The sequence below is a fragment of the Solanum stenotomum genome, chromosome 3 (genome assembly GCF_019186545.1).
Source record: "Solanum stenotomum isolate F172 chromosome 3, ASM1918654v1, whole genome shotgun sequence".
Taxonomy (NCBI): domain Eukaryota; kingdom Viridiplantae; phylum Streptophyta; class Magnoliopsida; order Solanales; family Solanaceae; genus Solanum; species Solanum stenotomum.
Window position 1 is genome coordinate 9,411,484 of NC_064284.1, and position 23,650 is coordinate 9,435,133.

The 23,650-nt window shown below is 34.2% G+C and overlaps 6 protein-coding genes across 9 annotated transcripts; 2 read left to right on the forward strand and 4 right to left on the reverse strand.

The window, feature by feature from the left end:
- Positions 1-342: 342 nt before the first annotated feature.
- Positions 343-1,815, reverse strand: LOC125860466 (uncharacterized). The gene is made up of 2 exons (XM_049540429.1): positions 1,595-1,815; positions 343-926 (listed from the first exon to the last, which is right to left on the reverse strand). Exons 1-2 carry the CDS (start codon positions 1,721-1,723, stop codon positions 483-485), a joined length of 573 nt encoding a protein of 190 aa, XP_049396386.1. The 5' UTR covers positions 1,724-1,815; the 3' UTR covers positions 343-482.
- A 238-nt stretch (positions 1,816-2,053) lies between these two features.
- On the forward strand, positions 2,054-5,035 carry LOC125857899 (probable polygalacturonase At3g15720). Its single transcript, XM_049537556.1, has 10 exons — positions 2,054-2,074; positions 2,192-2,320; positions 2,411-2,548; positions 3,576-3,731; positions 3,847-3,864; positions 3,973-4,180; positions 4,267-4,348; positions 4,432-4,540; positions 4,619-4,732; positions 4,814-5,035. Exons 1-10 carry the CDS (start codon positions 2,054-2,056, stop codon positions 5,033-5,035), a joined length of 1,197 nt encoding a protein of 398 aa, XP_049393513.1.
- Positions 5,036-8,885: 3,850 nt separating this feature from the next.
- On the forward strand, positions 8,886-11,859 carry LOC125859339 (hypersensitive-induced reaction 1 protein). 4 transcript variants are annotated; one of them, XM_049539063.1, is made up of 6 exons: positions 8,886-9,036; positions 10,051-10,242; positions 10,394-10,514; positions 10,623-10,714; positions 10,803-10,899; positions 11,274-11,859. In XM_049539063.1, exons 2-6 carry the CDS (start codon positions 10,054-10,056, stop codon positions 11,630-11,632), a joined length of 858 nt encoding a protein of 285 aa, XP_049395020.1. In that variant the 5' UTR covers positions 8,886-9,036; positions 10,051-10,053; the 3' UTR covers positions 11,633-11,859. The 4 variants fall into 4 exon arrangements, with proteins under 4 accessions (XP_049395020.1, XP_049395022.1, XP_049395023.1 ...); XM_049539065.1 differs by lacking the exon at positions 8,886-9,036 and adding an exon at positions 9,231-9,458; XM_049539066.1 differs by lacking the exon at positions 8,886-9,036 and adding an exon at positions 9,448-9,703.
- Positions 11,860-12,197: 338 nt separating this feature from the next.
- LOC125859341 (mitochondrial outer membrane protein porin of 36 kDa-like) lies at positions 12,198-13,579 on the reverse strand. The gene is made up of 5 exons (XM_049539067.1): positions 13,476-13,579; positions 13,217-13,303; positions 13,073-13,140; positions 12,789-12,997; positions 12,198-12,699 (listed from the first exon to the last, which is right to left on the reverse strand). Exons 1-5 carry the CDS (start codon positions 13,522-13,524, stop codon positions 12,393-12,395), a joined length of 720 nt encoding a protein of 239 aa, XP_049395024.1. The 5' UTR covers positions 13,525-13,579; the 3' UTR covers positions 12,198-12,392.
- Positions 13,580-14,199: 620 nt separating this feature from the next.
- On the reverse strand, positions 14,200-14,610 carry LOC125857900 (protein PXR1). The gene has a single exon (XM_049537557.1). It carries the CDS (start codon positions 14,608-14,610, stop codon positions 14,200-14,202), a length of 411 nt encoding a protein of 136 aa, XP_049393514.1.
- Positions 14,611-15,560: 950 nt separating this feature from the next.
- On the reverse strand, positions 15,561-19,349 carry LOC125858455 (protein QUIRKY). Its single transcript, XM_049538238.1, has one exon. It carries the CDS (start codon positions 19,079-19,081, stop codon positions 15,938-15,940), a length of 3,144 nt encoding a protein of 1,047 aa, XP_049394195.1. The 5' UTR covers positions 19,082-19,349; the 3' UTR covers positions 15,561-15,937.
- Between the last annotated feature and the right edge of the window lie 4,301 nt (positions 19,350-23,650).

The window sequence follows — 23,650 nt, forward strand, 5'->3', positions numbered from 1 at the left end:
TTCCATCATTTGCGGCCATTGTCTGCAGTCGCTAGAAGGATTTGAATAAGATTGATTAATCTGTAGCTTTTTTGTGTGTAAACTTTTTATATTTTGTATACTTGACGAAAATTATAAAATCATAGACGTGTTGAAATAACTTTTCCAAAGTTATTTTGCCCATTGTTGCAATCTACATTTTGGATGTAGCTTAGCTTGGGCTTGGTTTTCCACTTCTCTTTTGTTCATAAAAAATAGCAGGCCAAAATCATTTCTTTGTAACTACTCCATTATCTTCAAAAGTAATTTGACTATATATACTGCTTCACATACAATAACTACATAAAATGAATTCATAACCATAACATTAGGAATTGTTGAGTGTGTACAACAACAATAATTACACTAATAAATTGAGATTGACCATATAAATCCCACTGTGACAACTACAAAAATATCCCCTTATTAGATATTTTTCAAGTGAGGTTGGATGAAACCGATGATCAATCAGCCTCCTGCAACCCATCCAAAACCACTGATCCAACAAACAACCCGACTGCAGTCAACCCGAATGCTCCGGCCAAAACGGCCTGAGCCGCCACAAGACCCACGGAATCATCGGGGATGACCACGATTGTTAAAATAGCTGCCACTAGAATCGGAAGCGCGGCTGACGCCAAAGCAGCAGGCGAGAAACTGGCCGACTTCTCCAGCAAACTGAGCAGCCCTAGTTCTTCGGCCTTTGAAAAAAGGCCTAATTTCTCTATGGATGACAGTGTAAATCCTAGTTCTTCGGCCTTTGATAGAAGGCCAGCTTTCTCCACAGTGCTCAAAACTTTTCGCTTCTCCAATTTTTTGAACACATCCACTTCAACTTGTTCGCTGCCCTCGTAGAATAGTCCCGCTCCGAACCATTGCTTTTTCCAATTGTCATCAAACTTGTTTACCTGCATTAGTGATTTATTAGTAGTTAGTAGTATCATGGTACTCTGTAACTCAACTTATAACAACAACATAGCCAATTTAATCTCACACCGTCTGGATTGTGTAAGATGTAACCTTACCCCTAACTTACTCTATGAGGCTAGAATGATTGTTTCCATGACTCAACTTATGTCAGTGTGAAATACGGTCCCAACTCCTCTAAAAAGAGAATTTATGTTGCTAGAGATTGATATTTTTTTGTATTTTTTGATGAGTGAAGATGGAATTCAACTCAAACTTTTCCATTAATCTCCACCTCAAGAATGTGTTGGAAGTGTATAAAGGAAGATCACAGAATATCGAGTCAAAAGAATTGACATCATTACCAAAATTCAAAAGTCCGAGAAAAAGTTTAATATCAGTTCATGTTTAATTAAGTTAAACATAAATTAGCTCTGCCTCTGTGTTCTACTGTTCTTCCGATTTGCGGCGCCAAAGAGAAATATTCAAATAAAGTAGTTTAAAAATAACAAATCGTGTGCTTAGTATATCCGATATTTAAAATAGATAAAAGAGATACATATAAATTAATCATAATTAGGTCAAGAATCTATGATTTGGGGTAAATATCAAGTGCGAGTAAAAATAGTGATGTAGAATGATATTTGATTGCAAGGAAAGAGTATGATACCTTCTTTTTAGGAGCCATGGCCAATATTCGCGGGGCGGTATTGGAGGGAAATAAGCGGCGGCGAAATCGGGGCTTGGTACTAAAGCCATGCTCCAAGTTACTCAGGTAAGAAGTTGTTGTAGCCGCCATTGAAGAAGAGTTTCACCTTCTCTCAATAATTTCTCTAAGTGCTTCCCATATTATTTTCTTCTCCGCAGAAATCTATGGCTCCAAATTATTCCACCAATCAAAATCCAGCTTATCCTATCTGCAGGACCGGGAAACTTCATATGACGTGGCCTTGCAAAATTATCAAATTCCAAATATACCCTCAGTTTTGCTCATATTTTCCTCAACGTTAACATGTCTTTTAATTTGACCAATTGAACAATTATTCACACGTGTCTAATTGAAGTACGTATGTGTCAACTGAGGTCAAATTAAGGTATTTCTATTTTTTTACATTAGTTCAATTAACTCATGATTTTTAATTGCTTCCTAGTTTGTGTCAAGTTAGAATTAAACTACTACATTAGACTAGTTTTAGTAGGATTAAAACACTTTATAATTCCTAAAATTGTATTATAAAAACTCCTTAATTTTCTGAATTTCCATAAGATCGTCACCATGAAGATGTTAATCTCAATCTTTGTTGCTCTGCTTCTGCCTTCGCTAATATTTTCAGCACCAGTGTTTAATGTTGTTGATTATGGTGCAGTTGGTGATGGCTTAACCGATGCAACCAATGTAATTTAGAGATAAACAATCCATAATAATTACATAATGTTAGATATTAGGTGGTATTTATGGACTTTTTTTGTGTGTGTTCTTTTATAGGCTTTCATCAAAACATGGGAAGCAACATGTACATCATCGTTTACTTCTCCGACAATGTACGTTCCTGCTGAAAATACGTTCTTGCTTCATCCTATAAAATTGGAGGGCCCTTGCGTATCATCAGGCGTCATTGTTGAGGTACTTCATTAACTGCCAATTGTAATTCATTAAGTGTTTGAACATTGCAAGTCATGATTTCAATTCAGCTTTTGAACATGCTTGGTAGGATCATAATTTCAATTTTTAAAAAATATATAAAATTTGATGCATAAGTTTATATTTTGTAAAGAAAAAATGTATGCTTTGCATGAATAAGTTGTTTGTATTATGTGAAAAGATTATATTAAGTAATACTCCAGTAGTTAGTTACTACTATGGTTGATAGGTGTATTTGAAAGTTTGTGAATGCAAACATTTATTTATAAAAGGAACATACAGATTTGTATCAATGCCATTTTGATATCCTGCTTATGAACTATTTGCTCATTTAGTAAAACTCTACATAAGAATAGTTTTTACAATTTCTGGGGTTTTCATATTTATGAGAACAAATACAACTTAAGAAATACAAATGTCATGTCCAAACAAACTTCAACTTCATATCAACTTAGTTTTAAACCATGATTTCATATTCCATATTCTCTAAAAAGCATGATTTGAGATTTCAAATCATGATTTCATTTTTTTTTTAAATGTAAAACTTGATCCATAATTTTATATTTTATAAAAACGAGAAAAAAAGATTCATTTTAAATTTTGTAATAAATGAATTAGACTATTGCTTGACTTGAAGAGATGTGAAAAGGTTATGTTTAAGAATAACTAGTTATAATAGTGGATTTTTATAAAATTATGTATATTTGAAATTTTGTACTTAGCAAACTTTTTATTTATAAAAGAAACATATAGATATGTGATTTATCAATATGATGTTTTATCATATTATGAACTATGGTTTGTCCATTTGGTAATTCTAGATTGTATTAGAGTTGAGAAAATTTATATAGTTTTCCCAGCTTCTGAAATCCCGACTAAAAATATAAATTAAAAAATTCAAATTGCATGTTCAAATAAAACTAACTCTGATCTCAAATCAAGAATTTATATAGTATATGTTCAAACAGGCCTTAAGTAGCTCCCACCTTTTAATTAACTGATTTTGCAGATAAATGGAAATATAACTGCACTAAGAGAACCTTCGAGATGGAGGTGTTACGACAATCGTTGTGATAAGTGGATCCATTTTAAACATGCTAACGGCCTTACAGTACGTGGGAATGGAACAATTAATGGTCGTGGACACAAATGGTGGAATGTAAATGTAAGTCAATTCAGTAAAATTTTTATTTTTGTTTATTAATTAGGTTAATGCAATAAAATCTTTTGAAGTTATTTGTGTTGTAGATTTCTAACATTTTTATTACCTCTATTTCCAGGACCGCCTGAGACCAACTGTAAGTTTGTGATGCTCTCGAAACCTTTCATAAACATGACTTTTTTTGTTGGTAAAAATGACTTATGATAACAAATATTTGGCATTTAATAACAGGATTCTTTTGTAGGCTTTTGAAATTTCACATTCAGAAAACATCAGTCTAACGGGACTGAGCTTTATGGATAGCCCTCGCATGCATATTCATTTTGAGAAATCGAAATCTGCCAGAGTCACAAACATAACCATTGATTCCCCAGGAGAAAGTCCTAACACTGACGGTATTCATGTTTCAGGCAGCAGAGATGTTTTCATTGATTATTGTCGAATTGGAACTGGTAATTTTGGACATACATATATATATATTTATTAGTAGTGATTTTGATTTTTGTAAAGATCGCATTAAATTTTCCTGAAAATGCAGGAGATGATTGTATCTCAATTGTTGATGGATGTTCCCATTTGAATATCAGCAACATAATATGCGGACCAGGGCATGGTATAAGGTTAGTTTTTTATCTCCTCTTGAATTTAATTTTTGTGTGAGAAGATTGAATAGTAATTGAACGTAAACCGGATCTGGATGCAGTATTGGAAGTCTAGGCAAGCATGGATCTAATGACAACGTTGAAAATATTTTTGTTAGTGACGTCCTGTTCGTAAATTCTACAAATGGTGCTCGAATAAAGACGTGGCAGGTAAAGTGTTTACTGTTATCGAGTACATGCTACTTTCAAGCTCTGTTATTTGATAATTTTTTGTTTATATTTGATCAGGGAGGCAAAGGTCATGCCAGTAACATAGTTTTCGAGAGAATATGGACGCAAGATTCATATAACACTATTATTATCGATCAATTCTACTGTGATGGTGAACATTGTACAGAACATGTAAGTAACTTTTATTTACAATGTTCTGCTTCTGGTGATGAAAATCGACTTGTAACGCGTTTAGTTTAATGGTTGTTGCAGGATTCAGCAGTACAGGTTAGTAATGTTACTTTTAGACATGTACATGGAACCTCCCAAGGGGAATTTGCTGTGAAGCTGGGTTGCAGCGCGTCTATTCCCTGTACGGGTATAGTATTGGAGGACATAGATATCCGTTCAGGTTATGAAGATCAGGCTAAATCGTATACGAGTAATGTACAAGGAATCGTTATGGGTCTAAACATTCCTCAAACTCACCTTTGAGAATCAGGAGACATAAATTGGTGACGATTAGCCTTCAAATTTTCCACTACAATTGATTTACGAGTAAATTCATCATGTAGCGTTTGTTAATGAATTGTGGTTCTTATAACGTTAATGTAGTAATTTTTTTTTTGAATGATTCACATCTCCCTATGTTATAAAAAAGATTTACTATAATCTTCTATTATACTACCGACTTATATGTGAGTAATTTTCCTAAACAATCACCATGTTTGAGAAATTACATTGAAATTTCACTTTTATTTCGTTTAGAATTACAATTATCACTTAACTATTCTTATTTTTCTCAAAATAAACAAAAGTAATGTTCCTAAGTAATTTCTCATGGGTGACTGTTCATGGAAATTACTTGTTTATATGCATTTTATGTTATACTTCCGATCCATATGTACGTCTTTTGACGTTACAAATGTGTTGCTCAAATTTGTCTTCCCTCCATTAATGTCTTCCATTTTTAGCGATAATGACATGCCAACTCACTGTATCAACCTTTCTTCTTGGCACAAAAATGAAAATATCAAATGGCCAAGTCAACTAGGATACTAAGATTATCTTATTAAACACATTCATGATTCATACCAGATAATTTTCAATAGATTAATCTCCACTTGTACTAGTCATAATTAATTTGACATAAAGCACCAGGGTGGATCCTTTGACCATTTTTTAAAAATATATTTTCTTGTCTGACAAAACTAATATGCTTTTGGGATTTACCTGTACATAGCTTCTTTCGATTTCGTCTAAGACTTTGTTGATATTCGATTGCGATGCAATTTGGAAGAAATTTAACATTGTTGTCATCACATCCTAAGCTTGTGGTCTCCATTTGGCAGGTACCATTCAATTGAATAAATCAAACATATACCAATCCAATATTTACATTAATTTCTCCTACATTGGTAATACAACTAAATAATACCTTTATTTCAAATTTAATTGAATTCACACACTTTAAGAAAAACAGATTAAAATATAAATTAGGCATAACTTTTTCATTTTTACCCTTATTAATTATTTCAAATTTATGATTAAAATAACAAAATATTAATTAATAACTAATTCCAATACTAACTAATGAAGGGTAAAATTGAAAGAACATTCTAAAAGTAGTCTCGAAAATTGAACAATTAAGTTAATTTGAAAAATGAAAAATATCTCAACAATTCAATTAATTTGAAATGGAGGGAGTATCTATTACACTCTGTTTGGATCATTGTTACCCATTGTATTGTATTGTATCGTTACTATACCTACAATGTTTGTTTTGATTGTTACTTAAAATGTATTGTATTGTATTGTATTGTTAAATTCCGTTGTTACGTAACAATGAAAACCCCCATTTTATGAAACAACCAATTTAGTGTGTTTCCATTGTTACTTAATTTTTTTTTTCAATTATATCTTTATATAATATTTCATAATACTATTTTACCCTTTACCTTATATTATTTAATTCTAGTCGAACCACCTACCCTAGAATAATTAAGGATATTTTAGTATACTTATAAATTACAATACAATACGATACAATCAAACCAAACAATAAAAATATTATTAAACAACAACAAACAATACAGTCTAGTTAAACATTGTATCTACCACGCAATACAATACAATACAATACATTATGATACAATGGATAACAATGATCCAAACAGAGTGTTAATATCAGCAATCACCTGATGTTTAATTGTTAAGTTATATCAAAACTAAATTTTAGCGGTAATTAATTAACGACAATAACTTAATTGTCTCTAAATATATTTTTAGTGACATTAAAATACTCTTTATAAATGTCTCTAAAGCATATAGTGACATTAGATCTATTGTCAATTAATTAGTGTCGATAAAGGCTTTAATGCACTATTTGTTAATGTGCATATTTATTGCTGATATTTTTATTTTATTTTTATAATGGTAATCCGTTTGTTTTACTTTTACGGCAGGTCATTGGATTCACCGATCAGTAATTTTATTGTTATCAAAATAAGTAATTATATATTTATATTGGATTCAACTTTTAAGGTTTTTACCAATTAACCCGTTGCATCAGTAACTTCTGATTTAATATTTGCTACAACTTTAGTGATATTTTTTTTTACGCATATCATTAGAAATACTAGGCTCATATCGCATGTCCAAGGATGCCTAGTTGGGTTTTGATCATGCACAAATCACGAAAATCACTATTGACAAGTAAAATTATCTCCGCCCACTTTTAATTGTCATAGTTTTATTATTTAGAGTCAAACCTTCAAAACTTTGACTAATATTTTACGTTATATCTTTTCATCATATTGATATACAAAAAATTGTAATTTATAGTAGTTTTCGTATAGTTTTTTAATATCTAAATTTTTGTTTAAAATATCGAATAAATGTAATCTAATTTAACTTTAAAAATTAGTTAAATTAACTTTCGAAAAACATATGACAAATAAAAGTAGACGGATAGAGTACATACTATGATTAGTAACTACTCCCTATTTTCTCTCTCCATATTTACTTATCATAACACATTCTTTAAAAAATAATAAATGAAATGATAATTTTGCTCTATTTTTTATTTTATTATTATTAAGTCATTTAATAAGAAGAATAAATGGATTTAAAGTCATTTTCTAAATTGAACAAGTGAAATGGATATTTATTTTTTAAAATACCATTCATATACAATAGGATTTAAGTTATATGTATGCTGTAATTGCGTGGATATTATGGTGACAGTCACGAAGAATTTCATAGCTATAGTATAATTGGCAAAACAATTAATTTTTTGATTCTGTTTACACGTAAATTGTTTTTTCCATTTTATAGAAAAAAACTTTAAAGGTATAGTATGATACACGATACATCGTGGAGACTTTTGACGTCTTTGTGTTCATCTAAAGTCAATGCCATTTTATGCATCAATCAGTTTCCTATTAATATGTAGACCTATAGAATAGCAAGTTTGATAACCACTTTTATTATTTTGCATAATTGTAGCATAAATAAAAGTCTTTATCTGGAATGACCCATAGCTAAGACGTGCTACACAATATTTCATCCAATTAAAGAAAAAAAAATGGAGAAAAGGAAATGGAAATTCACTTTATTACTTTACTAATCATAAAAGAAATATCTATTTATCTAATAATAATGATGGCCATTAACCATAAGGGAGATTGAGTTATGTAGTGCACACTAGTGACTACAATATTTTTATCAAGATATTTTGTACACATCAATAACTTAAGCGTATTGTTGATTAATTATAAAAGGGTACCATGAAAGAATATTTTATTATGCCTAATTAAACTCAAAACCAAAGACTAAAGTGTAAGAAACACACAAAAATAATCATTCGGATTTCAAATAATTCAACAGCTAATGATAATTTTCACGGCCTCAATAGAATTACTCTCTCTTTAAAAAAAAAAACAGACCCAGTCCCTCATCTCTTTAATGATAATTTTCATGGCCTCATAGAGTTCTCTTTAATTTGGACGAAGTTTTAAGAAAATAAAGAAGATTTTTCAAACTTCATTCTAAATTAAAGTTATATTAAAATGTTATTTTATTTTTTGATCTTAAACATATCATGTGAAAAAGTGAAATTAAAATCTTACCAAAAGAGGAAATGAAATTTCTCTTTGAAACAGACTAAAAAGGAAAATAGATCATTGTATACCTCAGTCACTTATTTTTTCTTTTAAAAGTTCATTATCATTAATATAAATAATAAATTAATCCTAAACACCTCCTCCAGTGGATTTACTTAAAAATAATAAAATTAATGTTGGCTTAATTCTTTGGAGTGGAATACTTATATAAAAAAAAACCCTTTCTTATTCTTACCCAAAAAAGAAATAACTGAATTTCCACGCATTTTCTGGCTTGGGATCTTCTTTCGTATATATATATAGAGGCTAAAACCCCAAAGCTGAGTTGTGAATTCTTATTATTCTGCCGTTCTTGATTTTGCTTCATAACTCGTAAGTCTCTTCTCCCCTTTTACCCCACTCTATCCATCTGCATGAATATATAAAAAAAATACAATTTTTTATTTGTATGCGTAGTTCATGGCTTTCTTGATTTGGTGTTATTTTTAAGTTTTTCTGTTGTTTCCCCTTTTCTTTTCTCTGTCATTTTTGTGTGTCATTTTGTGAGAAAAGCTGTATAAAGAAAAGGGTATTTAACTTATGTACTGTTGTGGCTTTTTTGAGTTTCTTGGTTTGAAAGAGACGGTTCTTGGGTTTTGATGAGGTTAATTTTTTTAATTTCTTTTTTGAGATTTGACGGTAAAATAAAACTTTAATGTCGATTTGTGGGATGTGGCTTCAATTCTGCTGGCATATCAGTGATAAAGGAGTAATATTTTTGACATTTTGCGTTGGGTTTATCAAGAGTTTATGAGGTTAGACTTCTCAAACAAACCTTCCTCCTCCTCTGCCACATATTATACAATAATACCCTGAATATTCATTCTCACAAGTGGGGTCTGGGAGGGTGGGTGTATGCAGACTATGCAGACCTTACCGTAACCCTACCTTCGTGGGTTAGAGAGTTTGTTTCTGATAGACCCTTGTACCTGGAGAAAAACGGCCGTCCTTTAGATTGATTGTTTGTACCCGGAGAAAAAACGCTTTTTCTTTTCAAAAGGTTGCCCTCCTATTGACCTGTTATCTTAGGGAAGACAAAGCCAGGGAAAAACTGAATCATTACCTCTAAATTACTCCTTTTTTATACTGAAGTACTGATCTTGTGGTATTCAAATTGAATCTGTAAACTGGTGTTTCTTTTGTGTAATTTTGTGTTTGACAAATTTCTGGAAGGTTAAACTTTTCTACTGGAATCTGAAATTTCCCTATATGGCTGGTTGTGTTATAAAGACAAGTATACTTGATCCAATTGATTTTGATGTTATTTCAGCAGGTTTAGTGGATCAATATGTGGATATCTTCGTGATTAAACACTCTTAATATCTGTTTTTTATGCTGTCCTTTCAGAATATGGGAAATTTGTTCTGTTGTGTTCAAGTTGATCAATCCACTGTTGCGATTAAGGAACAGTTTGGCAAGTATCAGGATGTGCTTGAGCCAGGGTGCCACTGTGTACCTTGGTTCCTCGGAAGCCAGTTGGCTGGTCATCTCTCCCTCAGGGTGCAGCAACTAGATGTGCGCTGTGAAACCAAGACGAAGGTCTACTTTTTTAACTCCTGTCTCTGAATTAGTTTTGCTTGAAATATATGAGGTAGCATCATACACTATTTAATTATAGCATAAACTTAGTAGGTGTAAGTTTGTCCAAATTTATGAGTTATGCTAATACATTGATTGCTATAATATTCAGGATAATGTATTTGTCAATGTTGTCGCATCAATTCAGTATCGTGCCATTGCTGACAAAGCAAATGAAGCTTTCTACAAGCTAAGTAACACTAAGGGTCAGATTCAGGCATATGTTTTTGATGGTCAGTAACTAAATTTTCACTTTATTTCCTGCACTAATGATTGCTCATTTGATACAATTTTTAATAAGATATGACAGATTTTGACTTGTCTGTTCTTTATTTCGTCAGTCATAAGAGCTAGTGTTCCGAAACTCATTCTTGATAATGTCTTTGAGCAAAAAAATGAAATTGCTAAGGCTGTGGAGGAGGAACTTGAGAAAGTAAGTGGATTCTTGATGATTTTTCATTGGAATCATTGATCTTATTCATTAATTTGATCCATAAAAATGGTTTCTTGCTCTCTTACAGGCTATGTCAGCTTATGGATATGAAATTGTTCAGACACTTATCGTTGATATAGTACCAGATGAGCATGTGAAGAGAGCTATGAATGAAATCAATGCTGGTATAAACAATTTTTTTTACTCTGATTAAGCCTTGCCTTACATTCTTGCTGTTTTAATAGAAAGGGAATATACAATCCAGTTGAAGGATTTTCCATTTACCATTATAATGATCTTTTCGTGGATAAAGATATTTAAGCGTGGATGCAAAACGTTGCAGTTTTAGGAATTGTAATTACATCGGTTTCTTCCAGGCACCTTGAAGACCAGTCTGCTTTTTTTTTTTCTACTTAATATTTTGGTGTGTAGAGTAGACAGACACTCAAAGGCTTGAGGGTGGAAATATGAGAATTTTTGGTTGCCAAATTGAAAAATTTGATACTCTTGTTGGGTCTTCCTTAGTATTTTCATGTCCTAACTATCTTCAACTCTACAGCTGCTCGGCTGAGGGTGGCTGCTAATGAAAAGGCAGAGGCCGAGAAGATTTTGCAAATTAAGAGGGCTGAAGGAGAGGCCGAGGCTAAGTATCTCTCAGGATTAGGTATTGCACGACAACGTCAAGCAATTGTGGATGGTCTGAGAGACAGTGTGCTAGGATTTTCAGTCAATGTGCCTGGAACTACGGCAAAGGATGTTATGGACATGGTCCTCGTCACCCAGTACTTCGACACCATGAAAGAAATTGGCGCTTCCAGCAAATCATCTGCTGTCTTCATCCCCCATGGGCCTGGTGCTGTAAAAGATGTGGCACAGCAAATTCGTGATGGACTTCTTCAGGCTTCTGTTGGGCATTAAATCTTTATTGCTCGTGAATGTTAAGGATTTCATATCAAAGCAAGTTTTAGTCTTTCTTCCTTCAGAATCTGAAATTTGTGGTGAATTAACTTTGTTGGAGATTTGTGAATTCCGATACTACCTATGTTTATAATTGGTTTGCTATGGTTTTGAATATTTACAGAAGAATTGTGTAAAGAATTTTCAAGTTCCATAAGATTGTTCTACAGCATTGCGTATTTTTGCTACTACCATGTCCCGATATATTTGGAAGTAACTCATTTTTTATCTGCTATGCTGGCACAATTTATGTTTCGCAAGGTTGTTTTTTAAAGCTTCCATGTCATGGTACTTGAAGGCTCATCTCTAAGAACCTCACATAAGTAGGTATTTTGCTTATCCCGCATTTTGATTGAAATATACAGGTGTGAATTGTGATGTCTAAAGTTGCGATATTGTGGAGGTCTTAAAATGGATGAATGCTCGACAACAGACTGATGATTATGATGACTTTTTCTTAAATAAACTCAGCATAGTCAATTTGTCTGCTAAGCTTGTTTAATGTAGGTGGACAATCTACTAAATATTTGACTGACTGTGAAACCAATTATTATTGTAACATTAACTTTGAGGTCATTGTTGGAACTCATAAACATTAAATTCTGGATCCACCGTTGGACTTCAAAGTAATTCTAGGATATGGACTTAGCTTGCATAAATAGTCATAGGAGATACTCGAGGATAGTACGACTCTAAGAGAGACTACCATTGTTGTTGCAACTCAGGGATTAAAAGCTAGAGTAAGCCCCAGTTTAGCAGTATTCGCTGCATCCATGGCATTCAACTCTGCTCCAATACTCAGAGAGAGTGATGAGAAAATATTGTTCTGGACAAGAGCACCCAAACTGCCATCACTTGTAACTCGAGCTTTAATCAGCATGAAAGGACACAGGCAATGCTGAGCCCCCAGTGCAAGAGTCGTCTGATTGCTGACGAATCTATGCGTTAACTCAGCTGCAACCCCAGTGCTTGTTAAGGGTAGAATTGGCCGGTAACAGTGAGCTCTCAAAGTATCAGCATTATCGCTCCTGCAAATTTTACTTGCATCAGAACATTGAGCGTGAGAAAAATGTGGCATTCAAAGAAGAAATATCGAATCACACTGGAGAAGATTTACAGAGTGAGTGAAGCAGAGAGAATGTCAGTATCGAAGCTCAAACCACCACCGCATTCCGCCAGTGTTTTCGTTGCTGTATCGAAAGAGATTTCAGTTCCAATACTGAAAAATCCAATTCCTGTGACACCAGATAGACTTAACAGTGGGCTTTTTTCCAAACTGATGCCTGTTGCCACTCCAAAATAATTATTCATGTACTGCACTTCCACCTGTTAGTCATTACATGTATAGGCATAAGAAAGGAAAAATAGACTTGTCATATAGAAAGAAGAGAAAATTCTAACCTTATTAGACCTCTGATCTGGTACACTCAACTTCACTAGTGTACTTAATCCAGGTACAATGTCATTAACTACAATGATCATACAGTAATTTTCAGAAAGCAGACTACAAGGAGGAAAAAGAAGGGAAAAAATAACAACAAATACCTTGACATTTGAAGTATAAGCCACAATCAAGCAAACTGGCGCGATTGTGAATTGGTGATTGTCTGATATAATCTCCATACAGAAGATCTAATGTAAACAAGTAACATATAAACATTCGAATCAAGAGATTCTCCAGCATTGAAGCGCGACAGAAATCACAAGTAGAAGGACATCTTTTAAAATTTTCATTAGCAAATATTTTGAATTTGTATGTGCATGACATGAAGAATTAGCAGCTGAAATAAATGACAGCAAGTACCTGTAGCATTTTTGCCAATATCAGAATATATTCCTGGCTGCTTGTTCATCTTTTTTTTTTTAATCCCCAAGATTGAGGTCCTGATCTGTTAGTTTATCCTTTCTTTTTAAAATGATGCTTGAAGTTGATATCTGCAAGCAAGGTAATTACAGGACAAATATGAAGCTTCCTTATGAATCGAGATTTCACGTCTTAGGAAGCTTCCCTTCAGAATATAGTACAAGAGAGATTAACAGATCCATTAATAGGTACCTACAATCACTTGTTTGGTAATGTTGCATTGTTATACAGAAGAACATTTTTCCCTCTTTGCGAACTGATGTATTGCTAGATGACTCAACTTTCTACGGTGAATCACTCATGTATAATACTTAATTATCATTCGAAATGCAGACTTAGGATAATTTGTTCTTCAAACAAGCCAAACGAGAGCTGCAAGTTACAAAGTTCTGGAAACAACTGGAGACCTGATGGAAACTACACCCACGGAAACTTCAATCGTGTTTGAAATATCAGTGCCAAACTGTCATGCACTTAAACAATGAAAGAACAAAAATGTGAATGTAATTCAATTGATTTACAATACTTATTTTCCTATCATTTGTTCATTCATTGTCTGATCCTCTTTACAATCTTGTTATCTGAAAAATGCGCTCTGCTTTAGGCAGGGTTCTATAGACACTATGTGTAATTTACATACAAAATTACAAAAAACAGAGAAGCATCACTTTGCTTTTTTCTTTTTCTTTGTCAAGTGGCTCGATAAGGGATCGAATGGAAGGCGAGCAGCATTTGCATTAGCTGCAATCTTCCCAGCTTCATTAAACAACTCTAGAATAACCTCTCTCTGGTCTTCCAAATCCTGCATTTTAGCATCAATTTTCTCCACTTTAAGTTTGAGTTTTTCTAAGTCCTTTTCATCATTGGGATTCTTCTCTTTTTTATCCTTCTTCTTGTCATCTTTTTCATCCTTGTCTTTCTTTTTCTTCTTATTATCTTTACCTTCCTTCTCATCTTTATCGTCTTTATCATCTTCATCCGAATGCTTATCTTCTTTCTCCTCCTTATCATAAATTTCCTCATTTTTAGTTTTCGTTGAATCGTCATGTTTTCCTGTATCATCCGTCTCTGGCATTTGTTACCTTTGCTAGTTTAATTTACCACTCGAGTTCTATTTGATGATGGATTAACAGCCTGAAATAGTTTCAACAATGGTCAATTTCTGTTGAAAATATATAAGGCAACAAGATTTGAGAAGCTCCATCCATGGCCCTATTATTTCTCTGGCATGGATACAAAAGAAGTAACATAATTGAATGGTGTATGGATTTTCAGAATTGGCTGATCATATAACCAACAAATCATGCTACATTTAATCCGAACGGCCTGTAGGCTATGATTCTGAATCATGTGATAAAGTGATAGATACGCAGATTTTCATTTTTAATCCGTCTAAAATAGAATATAGTCTTTATATAATTAGAAATGATTTAACTTTAAATTTCTTCTTTTATCCCTAAGAAGAAAGAAAGTTTATAGCTAATTTTGTGTCAAGTCAAACGGTGTCACATAAATTGAAACGAATGAGAGAATAGTATTAAACATATTTTAGACTAATAATACTAAATTAGAAATCTAATTTAAAGTTAATTGTTGATTGGATAAAAAAATTAATAAGACAAGTATTTCTATAGGGTAGGCAGGAAAATCTTTTTGGTTTCAACTCTCAAAGGATAACCACAAAACTGTCTCTTTTTTTTCTTTTTCACCCAAACACTCGTAGAAATTTTGGAACATCAGTTTTGTGAGTCTTTGTAACTAAAAAAAATTCTCATTCTTTCACCTGTTCTTCAAACAAATGCCACGTAAAATGACTTATTTATACGTATCAAGTTGCCTTGAATGCTGTGCACCTAACGGTCATGACATAAAAACAACAATAACATACTCAATATAAGCTCAGTAAAAGCAACAAGCAAATGTGTGTCTATAACATATGTGTATATCTCATTTGTTTCAATTAAAAGTTGAGTCAGAAAACGCTTGTCAAAGTTGGAACAGAATTGAGTCTTAAAGCTTGAAATGCAGTAAAAGAAAGATATCATTATCTTTCATTTTTATATTCGTGGAATAGAAATCAATGCCAATACTTTTAACGACAAAATTACATCAAAAAATAATCTTGTCCTATCAAAAATCTCACCCCTTCAATCTCGCCCCCATGGCTCCTCTCCTTTTTTTTTACTTATTCCAACAGTTAAAAAGTCAATCATCCCAACTTGCCCCTTTCACCCTACACTTTTCACCTCTTCCCATGTTTGTAATGAAAACCCCCACCTTTTCAACCATTGTGGAAAAAAAGGGAGTTTTTCACACACAAGCTCTCTTTTCTTCACAATTTTTCAAAAGAATTGTTGACTAATTTTTATTTAATCAGCAGCAGAGTGTAGTGACTGTGTCTACTACATCAAACGGTCAGATAAACTTGGAAGTCTTCTAAAGAAATTCAAAGTGGCAGGTGGCATTGGGTCCCTGAACATGGGATGGCGCAGGAAGTAGAATCCAAGGGCTACTGCTACCATTTTTGGTGGCACTGCATATAACACTATTGTTATAATTAGGCACACGATTATGAACAATTTCGTCGCTCTTGGATCCCTCCAGCTTACCAATGCTTGGACCCTTTCTCCCTGGGTTGCAAAATCACCTAAAACTGTTTGGACCCTTGCTGCTAATATTCTCAACCTGTCATACCGCATCCGAATTATTTCGGGTGGTTTTGAACTTGGTATTGTGTCGAATTCCTCATCCAGTTCATCCGGGTCTACTGTTTCTGATTGGGAGATATGGGTATCCATACCTGCAGGTATTTTAGGCCTGAACCGATAGTACCATACACCGATCAAGAAGACGTAGAGAAACCCGGTGGGGACGATTAAATCTGGATACCAAACTAGCACCAAGTAGAGAACATGGACTAGTATGGTTGTTACTGGGTTTCTCCACCTTCTAATGTCATCCAACCATTTTGCTAATCCAACAGCCCAAGCTAACACGGCTACTATGCGAAACCAATTGGCCTTACTCTTCCTCATGCTCCATGTGTGAGAATCTGCATCCAACATGTACCGAACTACCTCTGGACCCAAAGGTGGCTCAGATCGAGCTAACCATGCTGCAACCATTTTGATAGCTGCTCCTCTCAATGCCTCTTGTTGAGCCACCCCAAGTGGGCGTAGATAATGCATCTTTGGTAACACTGGCTGCCCATAAACAGCACATGTTTCTGGTAACAGTGATGGACAAACAAATCGGATTGCAACTTCAATTTCGCCCATTTTCTTCAACCCAGACCGCAACAGAACTAATAACGGATAGGAATTTGTGTACACTTTGTTATTCTCCAATGTAGAGACTCGTATACGTACTTTTCCTATACGGTAATCAGGCTTATCTTCACCACTATCAGCAAACATACGCCAATTGTCGAATACTCCAATTGTAAGAACTGTACAAGGATCGTATACTTGCCATGTGTACTGCTCGTTCCAACGCGGGTCAAAGGTATCGGTTATGGTCCGAGTCCGGACCCATTTCTTCCCGTATTTGGCAACACAGTAAGCATCCGTGGATCCTTTTCCCGGACCCTTGGATTTCAAGGGTAACAACCCGCGAGCTCCAAGAATACCCAGCTCCAAAATACCAACAGCCGGCTTCCATAGCTGCTTAGCCGTGGGCCTGAAATCACTACACACGTGCGCTGCTTCATCCAGCACGTGATATCCTCCTTCTAAGCACATCCTCAAGTGTAGCCTCCCGCAGTAGGCCCCACCTGGTCCACCTTCCAATCCGAACCACTTGGCTGGCACGAGTCGCTCATCGAGCCGTTGCTCAATCGAGCTCACAGGAATTATTATGTGCCCTAGAAGGGCTGGATCCTTCGTCGTACGGTCCTCTACAAGCAAGATGAGGCTATCTTCAAGTGGCTCACCGGCGACGAAGATTAAATCTTCGCTCCAGTGGAACACTGAACTGTGATGATTCATTGTCCCTCTCCGAGTTCTCACGGATTGAAACCCTAGCTGAGCTTTGACTCTTACCTCCGGTGCCGTCAACGGCGGTAGATTTGGAGCTATATGAAGGTCCTGAGCTTCAATCACTGTGATTCTAAGATACCATAGCTTGGGAGATTGATAGACTTTTGAGCGAGTATGAGCCACGCACGGTGCGTCTGAGCTGCACGATTCAGGAAATGCATCGTCTGCTTGAGTTCCAATCCAGACGGAGAGTTGAATGTCGCCGGAAACTTTGTGTTGGTCATCGGCGCCACCTTCGAGATGATACCACTGAGGAGCAAGAGGACTATCCGGTGGATCTCTGACTGGCACATCGGAGAGGTCGAAACAGACTCCACCAAGGAAATGATCCGACGCGCTATCCCAAACTGAAATTTCAAGTGTTGAATTGGTAGACTCTTGTTTGTTGTGGCCTAGGGAGAAGACCTGCTGCCACTCTGGATTCGACAACAGTTCGCCAGGCCGGATAATGGCTGGTTTCGATCGGAGAAAATGGTTAGATGTACGGATCTTCACGAATGGGCTTTCACTCGGAGCAAGACCTCTAGCTTTCACAATTTTAACAAATAGATAGTGCATTGGTTCAACGAGGTCGAACGCCGAGATTCTTTCTGACTCTCCGCCGACTTTACCGGATATCACCCTAGGTGAATAGTCTCCGTTTGGCCGTCTCATCACTCTCACTCTTTCTCCAGCTCTCCCTGCCTGCATCCTCTTCACCTCCTGTGGTGGGTACTCAGGTGGTGGAACAGGAACACTCATCATCGGTGGACCACTCATCATTGGTGGACCCTCCTCATGCCGGTGACTACACTGCTGCTGTTGTTCCGGCGGCATATTCATCGGTGGAGGAGATTCCTCTATCGTTACGATGGGCGGAGATTGTTCCTGCGCTTCCATAGCAACCTCCGTGGGCATAGGAATTTCTAGCATCCTCTGGCGGGGGTCTTCCGTGACAACGAAAACAGGGGTCTTCTTCATTTCTTCCTGCGGAGGAGGCTGCTGCTGCTGTTGCTCCAGCTGCGGCGGTGGCGGCTCCTCTTCCTGCACCATTTCATCATAGTAATAAATCTTCAAACCCAGCTCACCTCTAATCCAACTAAAAACACTCTTTTTCTCCAAAGGGAAGTATATCAAACCCTCTTCTCCCCTCCTCGCAAACTGGCTTCCATACAACTTCACTCTCCCTAAAAAATGATTCTTCCTCGCATTCCCATTACTCAGCTTCTTGTCATTGAAAACCTCAATATCTAGCTCCTCAAACTCCATCGTTCTGGGATCCGAAATGATGAATTCCAGACCCTCGTTCCATTCTGGGTTAAGATTTCTACACACAGTCGAAGTCCGCTTCTTCTGACCATCAAAATCCACAACAACATACGGACTGGAACTCCCTTGCCCATCCTTTGGTAGTAGATTCCGAGCGTCAAGAATTTCCACCACAAGTTTCCGAACTAGCTGTGGTGGTCTTGACGGCGGTTCTTGCTGTTGCGGTTGCTGCTCCGGCGGTGGCCCAGATGACATATTCATTGTTTCATAGTGTAGAAATAGCCATTAATGGCGGTGAGCATGGGCCGCGAGAGTAAAAAAGAAACTGAAGAGATTTGTTTGTTTTTTCTGAAAAAATTTCTGCTTCTTTTGTCTGTTATTTGCCCTTTTCTTTTCAGGTTTTTTGTTTTGGGTTTTTTCAATTTTTGGTCTTTTTCTTGTTTGGTGATGGTAAAATGGTAATTTTGAAGAATGTTTATGGAGGTGTACGACAGTGACAGCAAATGCCGTAGTTGATGCGATCTCCACGGTTGAAAAAATAGAGATAAGAATTGTATTCCAATCTCTCTCGTGAAGTTTCCTTTATTTTAATTTTTTCACTTTTCGGCTCCTCTCCTTTATTGTTCTTCATTATAATAATTAATTAATAATCCTAGTTTTTTCAGTTTTTTTAAATGAGAAAAACATCCAATAATTATATATTTTAATAATATCAAAAGGTACTATGGATTATTAAACTAATTAAGTTTAGTTTTTAAAAAAAATTGAGATTAGCTTTATGCTTTGTGGAGAGCTAAGGTGAGGCAGACATGGAGTTTGTCTCAAGTTATCCTCCCTTGTATATTATTTATAACCTATAACTAACTATTTTGGCAAATTATTATTATAATCAAGGGTGAAGTCACGTAAAATCAAATTATACTGTTTATATATAATTAAAAATAATTTTTGTTTGTATATAATTAATATTAAATTTTATTTGACTTCTTCGTATGTTTACTACTCGACTTAATTTGGTATTTATACTTCAGGGATAATCCATCATCTAAATCTAATGCAACTCATGACAGGTATATATGTGATTAAAAGGGGGGGGAAAGTGATACTTAGTGATGGTACAATCAGATGAGCATCATTTCAAATATTTATATGCAAGTCATCTGACATTAATAGATAAAGAAAATGAATAAGGGTAGTATCATATCTCTTCCAATATCTTCTTGTTTCTGTCAATATAGTGTTTGTCATGGCTCTGTTGTCAAAAAGTGTTGGGCTTAGCAACACCTAATTAGCTCGGTTTGCTTACCAATGTTTTATTATCATTCAATATTTCACTTTTTAAGATCCCTTCTAGAGTATATATTCTTTTTTAGTGGTAGCTACAAAAAAAATCCATCTAAAGCCGACTATTTGAGTTAATTGCAATTCTAAACTCGAAAATGATGAAATTGTCTTTCAATTTCCTCTACTTAAATACTTAACTTAATTGGTCTGACATATGACTTGAACTCATGTAAACGTATCTTTTAATTTGGTCCTATTTGACATCTACTCTCCCAACTTTAGATATGTACAATGGACACTAACTTGTATGAAAATGAACAAGCAGATATATTTATTCTTTCATCTTTGTAGCATAATACATATAAGACATCATGTTACATGATCTGAATTGTCACGTAGGACGCTACATAGAATATGTATTTTAATTTTTTTTTAAATTTAAGTGCTTATTTGTATACATCCAATATTAAAGGACATAAATATCAGATAAAATCAAGTTAATGATCACGTTTACATATTACTTCCTCCGTCCTTATTTAGTTGTCCACTTTAGAAATGATACACAAATTAAGGCAACAATAATTAGCATAGTGAAGTTACAATTTTACCCTTATAGTATAATTTACTTCCAAAATAAATTCAAGAAGTTCATAAGTTTATATACTTTATTTATGACAACTTTTCACTTTAAATAAGGGTATAATAGGAAAAAAATTGTTGTCCTTTCTTGATTTGTCAAAATGGACAACTAAATAGGGATAACTAAAAGAGAAAATATGGATAATTAAATAGGGACGGAAGGAGTATGTCAATACAAATCCATCAACCTTTGACAATTGAACTAATCCAAAGACATGTTTTCTCCCAATGATAGTGTGGAAGGCTTGACCATGACTAAAAATTGTTATCCTTTCTTGATTTGTCAAAATTGACAACTAAATAGAGATAACTAAAAGAGAAAATATGGATAATTAAATAGGGACGGAAGGAGTATGTCAATACAAATCCATCAACCTTTGACAATTCAACTAATCCAAAGACATGTTTTCTCCCAATGATAGTGTGGAAGGCTCAAATATGCTATCGAACTTTCAGAAAAGGTTCATTTATGTCATCCGTTAAAAGTTTGGCTCATCTATGTCATTACCGTTTAAGAAAAGACTCATTCATGCCATTATTTTTTAACTGTGGTTTTGCAAAACCATTTTTGCCACGTGGCCAATTATAATTCGGCCACGTCATTATTTTTTTTATAATAAAAAATCAAAATTTTGNNCAATTGAACTAATCCAAAGACATGTTTTCTCCCAATGATAGTGTGGAAGGCTTGAGCATGACTAAACCGGTGAGTGATGCAATCAAGAAAATGGTTGATATAGCGCACGATTCCACTGCCCAACAATTGGATGGGCCGGCCTTCCTTTTTGCCAAAATAATTTGAAACAAAGGTAAGTGAAAAAGAATCCACTTTTTCTCTCTTCTGGGCCCCGTTTTCTTCACCACCTATTGTCAACAAATGTAGCTGTCAAATAGATTGTCTCAATTCTCATTTATATTACATGCCCATATTCTCAAATTCTTCTGACTATTAATTATTTGGGGTCGTTTGATTTGATTATAAGTTATATTGAGATTAATTATGATAGAATAAGTTTAATCTGAATATAAGTTATATTGAGATTAGTTAAGTATGACACATAATATGTAAGTTTTAGAGGTGTGGGGTGTATGCCTAAATCCTAATGGATATTTAGTTTTAATATTTCATAAATTAATAAAATTAAAAAATTTATGTTAAAATTGTAGAAAATTCAAGTGATTATAAAACAGGTAGGGAAATGTATATTTTGTATATAAACTGACATGTGCGCCAACATTACCAAAAAAAAGAAAATTATTTTCTAATGAAAGAGTTAAAAATGTGTTACCCCAGTAACGTGATTATGATGGAACATACCAAGTAAGCCTTTGGAGTTTGGACATAAATTTGGAATTATTGATTTGGGTTGAAGTTAATTCAACAGTTGAAGTTTTGCTTGAACATGTAATTCGAATTTCACAAGTTTTTTTCTTTTTTACATAAACAATCTTTATACAACCTTACGAAATGAAACAAGGTAGCAACATATATATCTTAAGTCATAGTATTAATAAATCACATGTGTCTTTTATAAATATTTTTTATTATTACAAACTTTCAAATATACCTAATTTTACAAAGACCCACTGATTCAATAAATCAATAATAATAGTAACTAATTATTATTTATCTTTGGGAAAAAAGTCTGAAAAATACTCTAACTTTAGCTGAAATTGATGTTACGATACCAAACTTTATGGAGAACATTTTACCCCCGAACTATTTAATAATATATTTTAAAGGTATATATGTGCCGACGTGGACACGTTACTATTTATAATTATGCAATATTTATGATGTCCACGTAGACACATATATATACCTTTAAAATACACTATTAAATAGTGCAGGGGTAAAAGGTCCTTTCCAAAGTTTGATATCGTTACAACAATTTTGATCAAAGTTCGGATATATTTCGGACTTTTTTCCCTTTATCTTTAATAAAAGAATATAATTGTTACACATTGTAAGTCTCTTTAGCTCGAGCATGAATCTTTTTTATGTAACTTAAAATTACGGATTTTTTTTTTACAAAATACAAACTTATAAATAGAGTTCTAAGAAAATGAAATCACAAATATGAAAATTAAAATCCTAACTCTTAGGTGAATTAAGGATTTGAAATTAATATTTCAAATTGAAGTCAAAGTTTTGATCAAATGTCATAAACAAACACAGAATTTAGATCCAAATTACATGGTTAAATGAGCCATATATAATATATAACAGGGACGTTGCTCTATGTTGTCCTTAGCCTACTTCATAGCTTAGAAAAGATAATTTTGAGTTCCACTAATTATATCCTCAAACTTCGAATTTCATCCCACTTTATGAGTAATGTTTCCACCATAGACTAATGTATTAATAATTATACCTGTAATAGTTGTGTTTAACTAGACTAAAGTTTAGAAAATTGCCCTAATTTCACCATAATGTTGGAACTAACCAACAAAACTTCCAGAATTAGTGCTCCTAAATTGTCTCTTGAAAACTGAAAAGTAGTAAATAAGAACATGCTTATGGGGATTACACACATTATTACATTATGTTCACATTATACAAAAATGGGAATCTGTCCCCTTTATAGCTTTGTGGGTTCTTCAACCTACTGTTCTAGCACACGAGCCGATGATAGTGCTAAAACAGTTAAAAATATTCTTAATATGGTGTAATATTATTCATATTAGATACAGTCTGCACGATTTTCTACAATAGGCGCACTTTTTATGTATCATTTTTTTAACTATCAATATGAGACGTTGTTTACTTACCCAACAATTTTTCCTTCAACGAATCGGGATAAAGTAATAAGTATAAACAGTTTGTGCCTTTTCTGTATTGATGGATAGATTTCACGAGGAATCAGGTCCCTTTAAGATAAAATTCAACTTTGAACTTATGCTTAT

What these genes read in the sequence shown, in the direction of transcription:
- LOC125860466 (XM_049540429.1), bottom strand. Translation starts at nt 1,723, where the DNA reads ATGGCGGCTACAACAACTTCTTACCTGAGTAACTTGGAGCATGGCTTT. An exon ending in CCATGGCTCCTAAAAAGAAG is followed by an intron (nt 927 to 1,594) that starts GTATCATACTCT and finishes TCACTAATGCAG; the next exon opens with GTAAACAAGTTTGATGACAA.
- LOC125857899 (XM_049537556.1), top strand. Translation starts at nt 2,054, where the DNA reads ATGATTTTTAATTGCTTCCTA. An exon ending in TGATTTTTAATTGCTTCCTA is followed by an intron (nt 2,075 to 2,191) that starts GTTTGTGTCAAG and finishes AATTTCCATAAG; the next exon opens with ATCGTCACCATGAAGATGTT. An exon ending in GCTTAACCGATGCAACCAAT is followed by an intron (nt 2,321 to 2,410) that starts GTAATTTAGAGA and finishes GTTCTTTTATAG; the next exon opens with GCTTTCATCAAAACATGGGA.
- LOC125859339 (XM_049539063.1), top strand. Translation starts at nt 10,054, where the DNA reads ATGGGAAATTTGTTCTGTTGTGTTCAAGTTGATCAATCCACTGTTGCG. An exon ending in GCTGTGAAACCAAGACGAAG is followed by an intron (nt 10,243 to 10,393) that starts GTCTACTTTTTT and finishes TATAATATTCAG; the next exon opens with GATAATGTATTTGTCAATGT. An exon ending in TATGAATGAAATCAATGCTG is followed by an intron (nt 10,900 to 11,273) that starts GTATAAACAATT and finishes TCAACTCTACAG; the next exon opens with CTGCTCGGCTGAGGGTGGCT.
- LOC125859341 (XM_049539067.1), bottom strand. Translation starts at nt 13,524, where the DNA reads ATGAACAAGCAGCCAGGAATATATTCTGATATTGGCAAAAATGCTACA. An exon ending in CTTATACTTCAAATGTCAAG is followed by an intron (nt 13,141 to 13,216) that starts GTATTTGTTGTT and finishes TGATCATTGTAG; the next exon opens with TTAATGACATTGTACCTGGA. An exon ending in CAGATCAGAGGTCTAATAAG is followed by an intron (nt 12,998 to 13,072) that starts GTTAGAATTTTC and finishes AATGACTAACAG; the next exon opens with GTGGAAGTGCAGTACATGAA.
- LOC125857900 (XM_049537557.1), bottom strand. Translation starts at nt 14,610, where the DNA reads ATGCCAGAGACGGATGATACAGGAAAACATGACGATTCAACGAAAACT.
- LOC125858455 (XM_049538238.1), bottom strand. Translation starts at nt 19,081, where the DNA reads ATGAATATGTCATCTGGGCCACCGCCGGAGCAGCAACCGCAACAGCAA.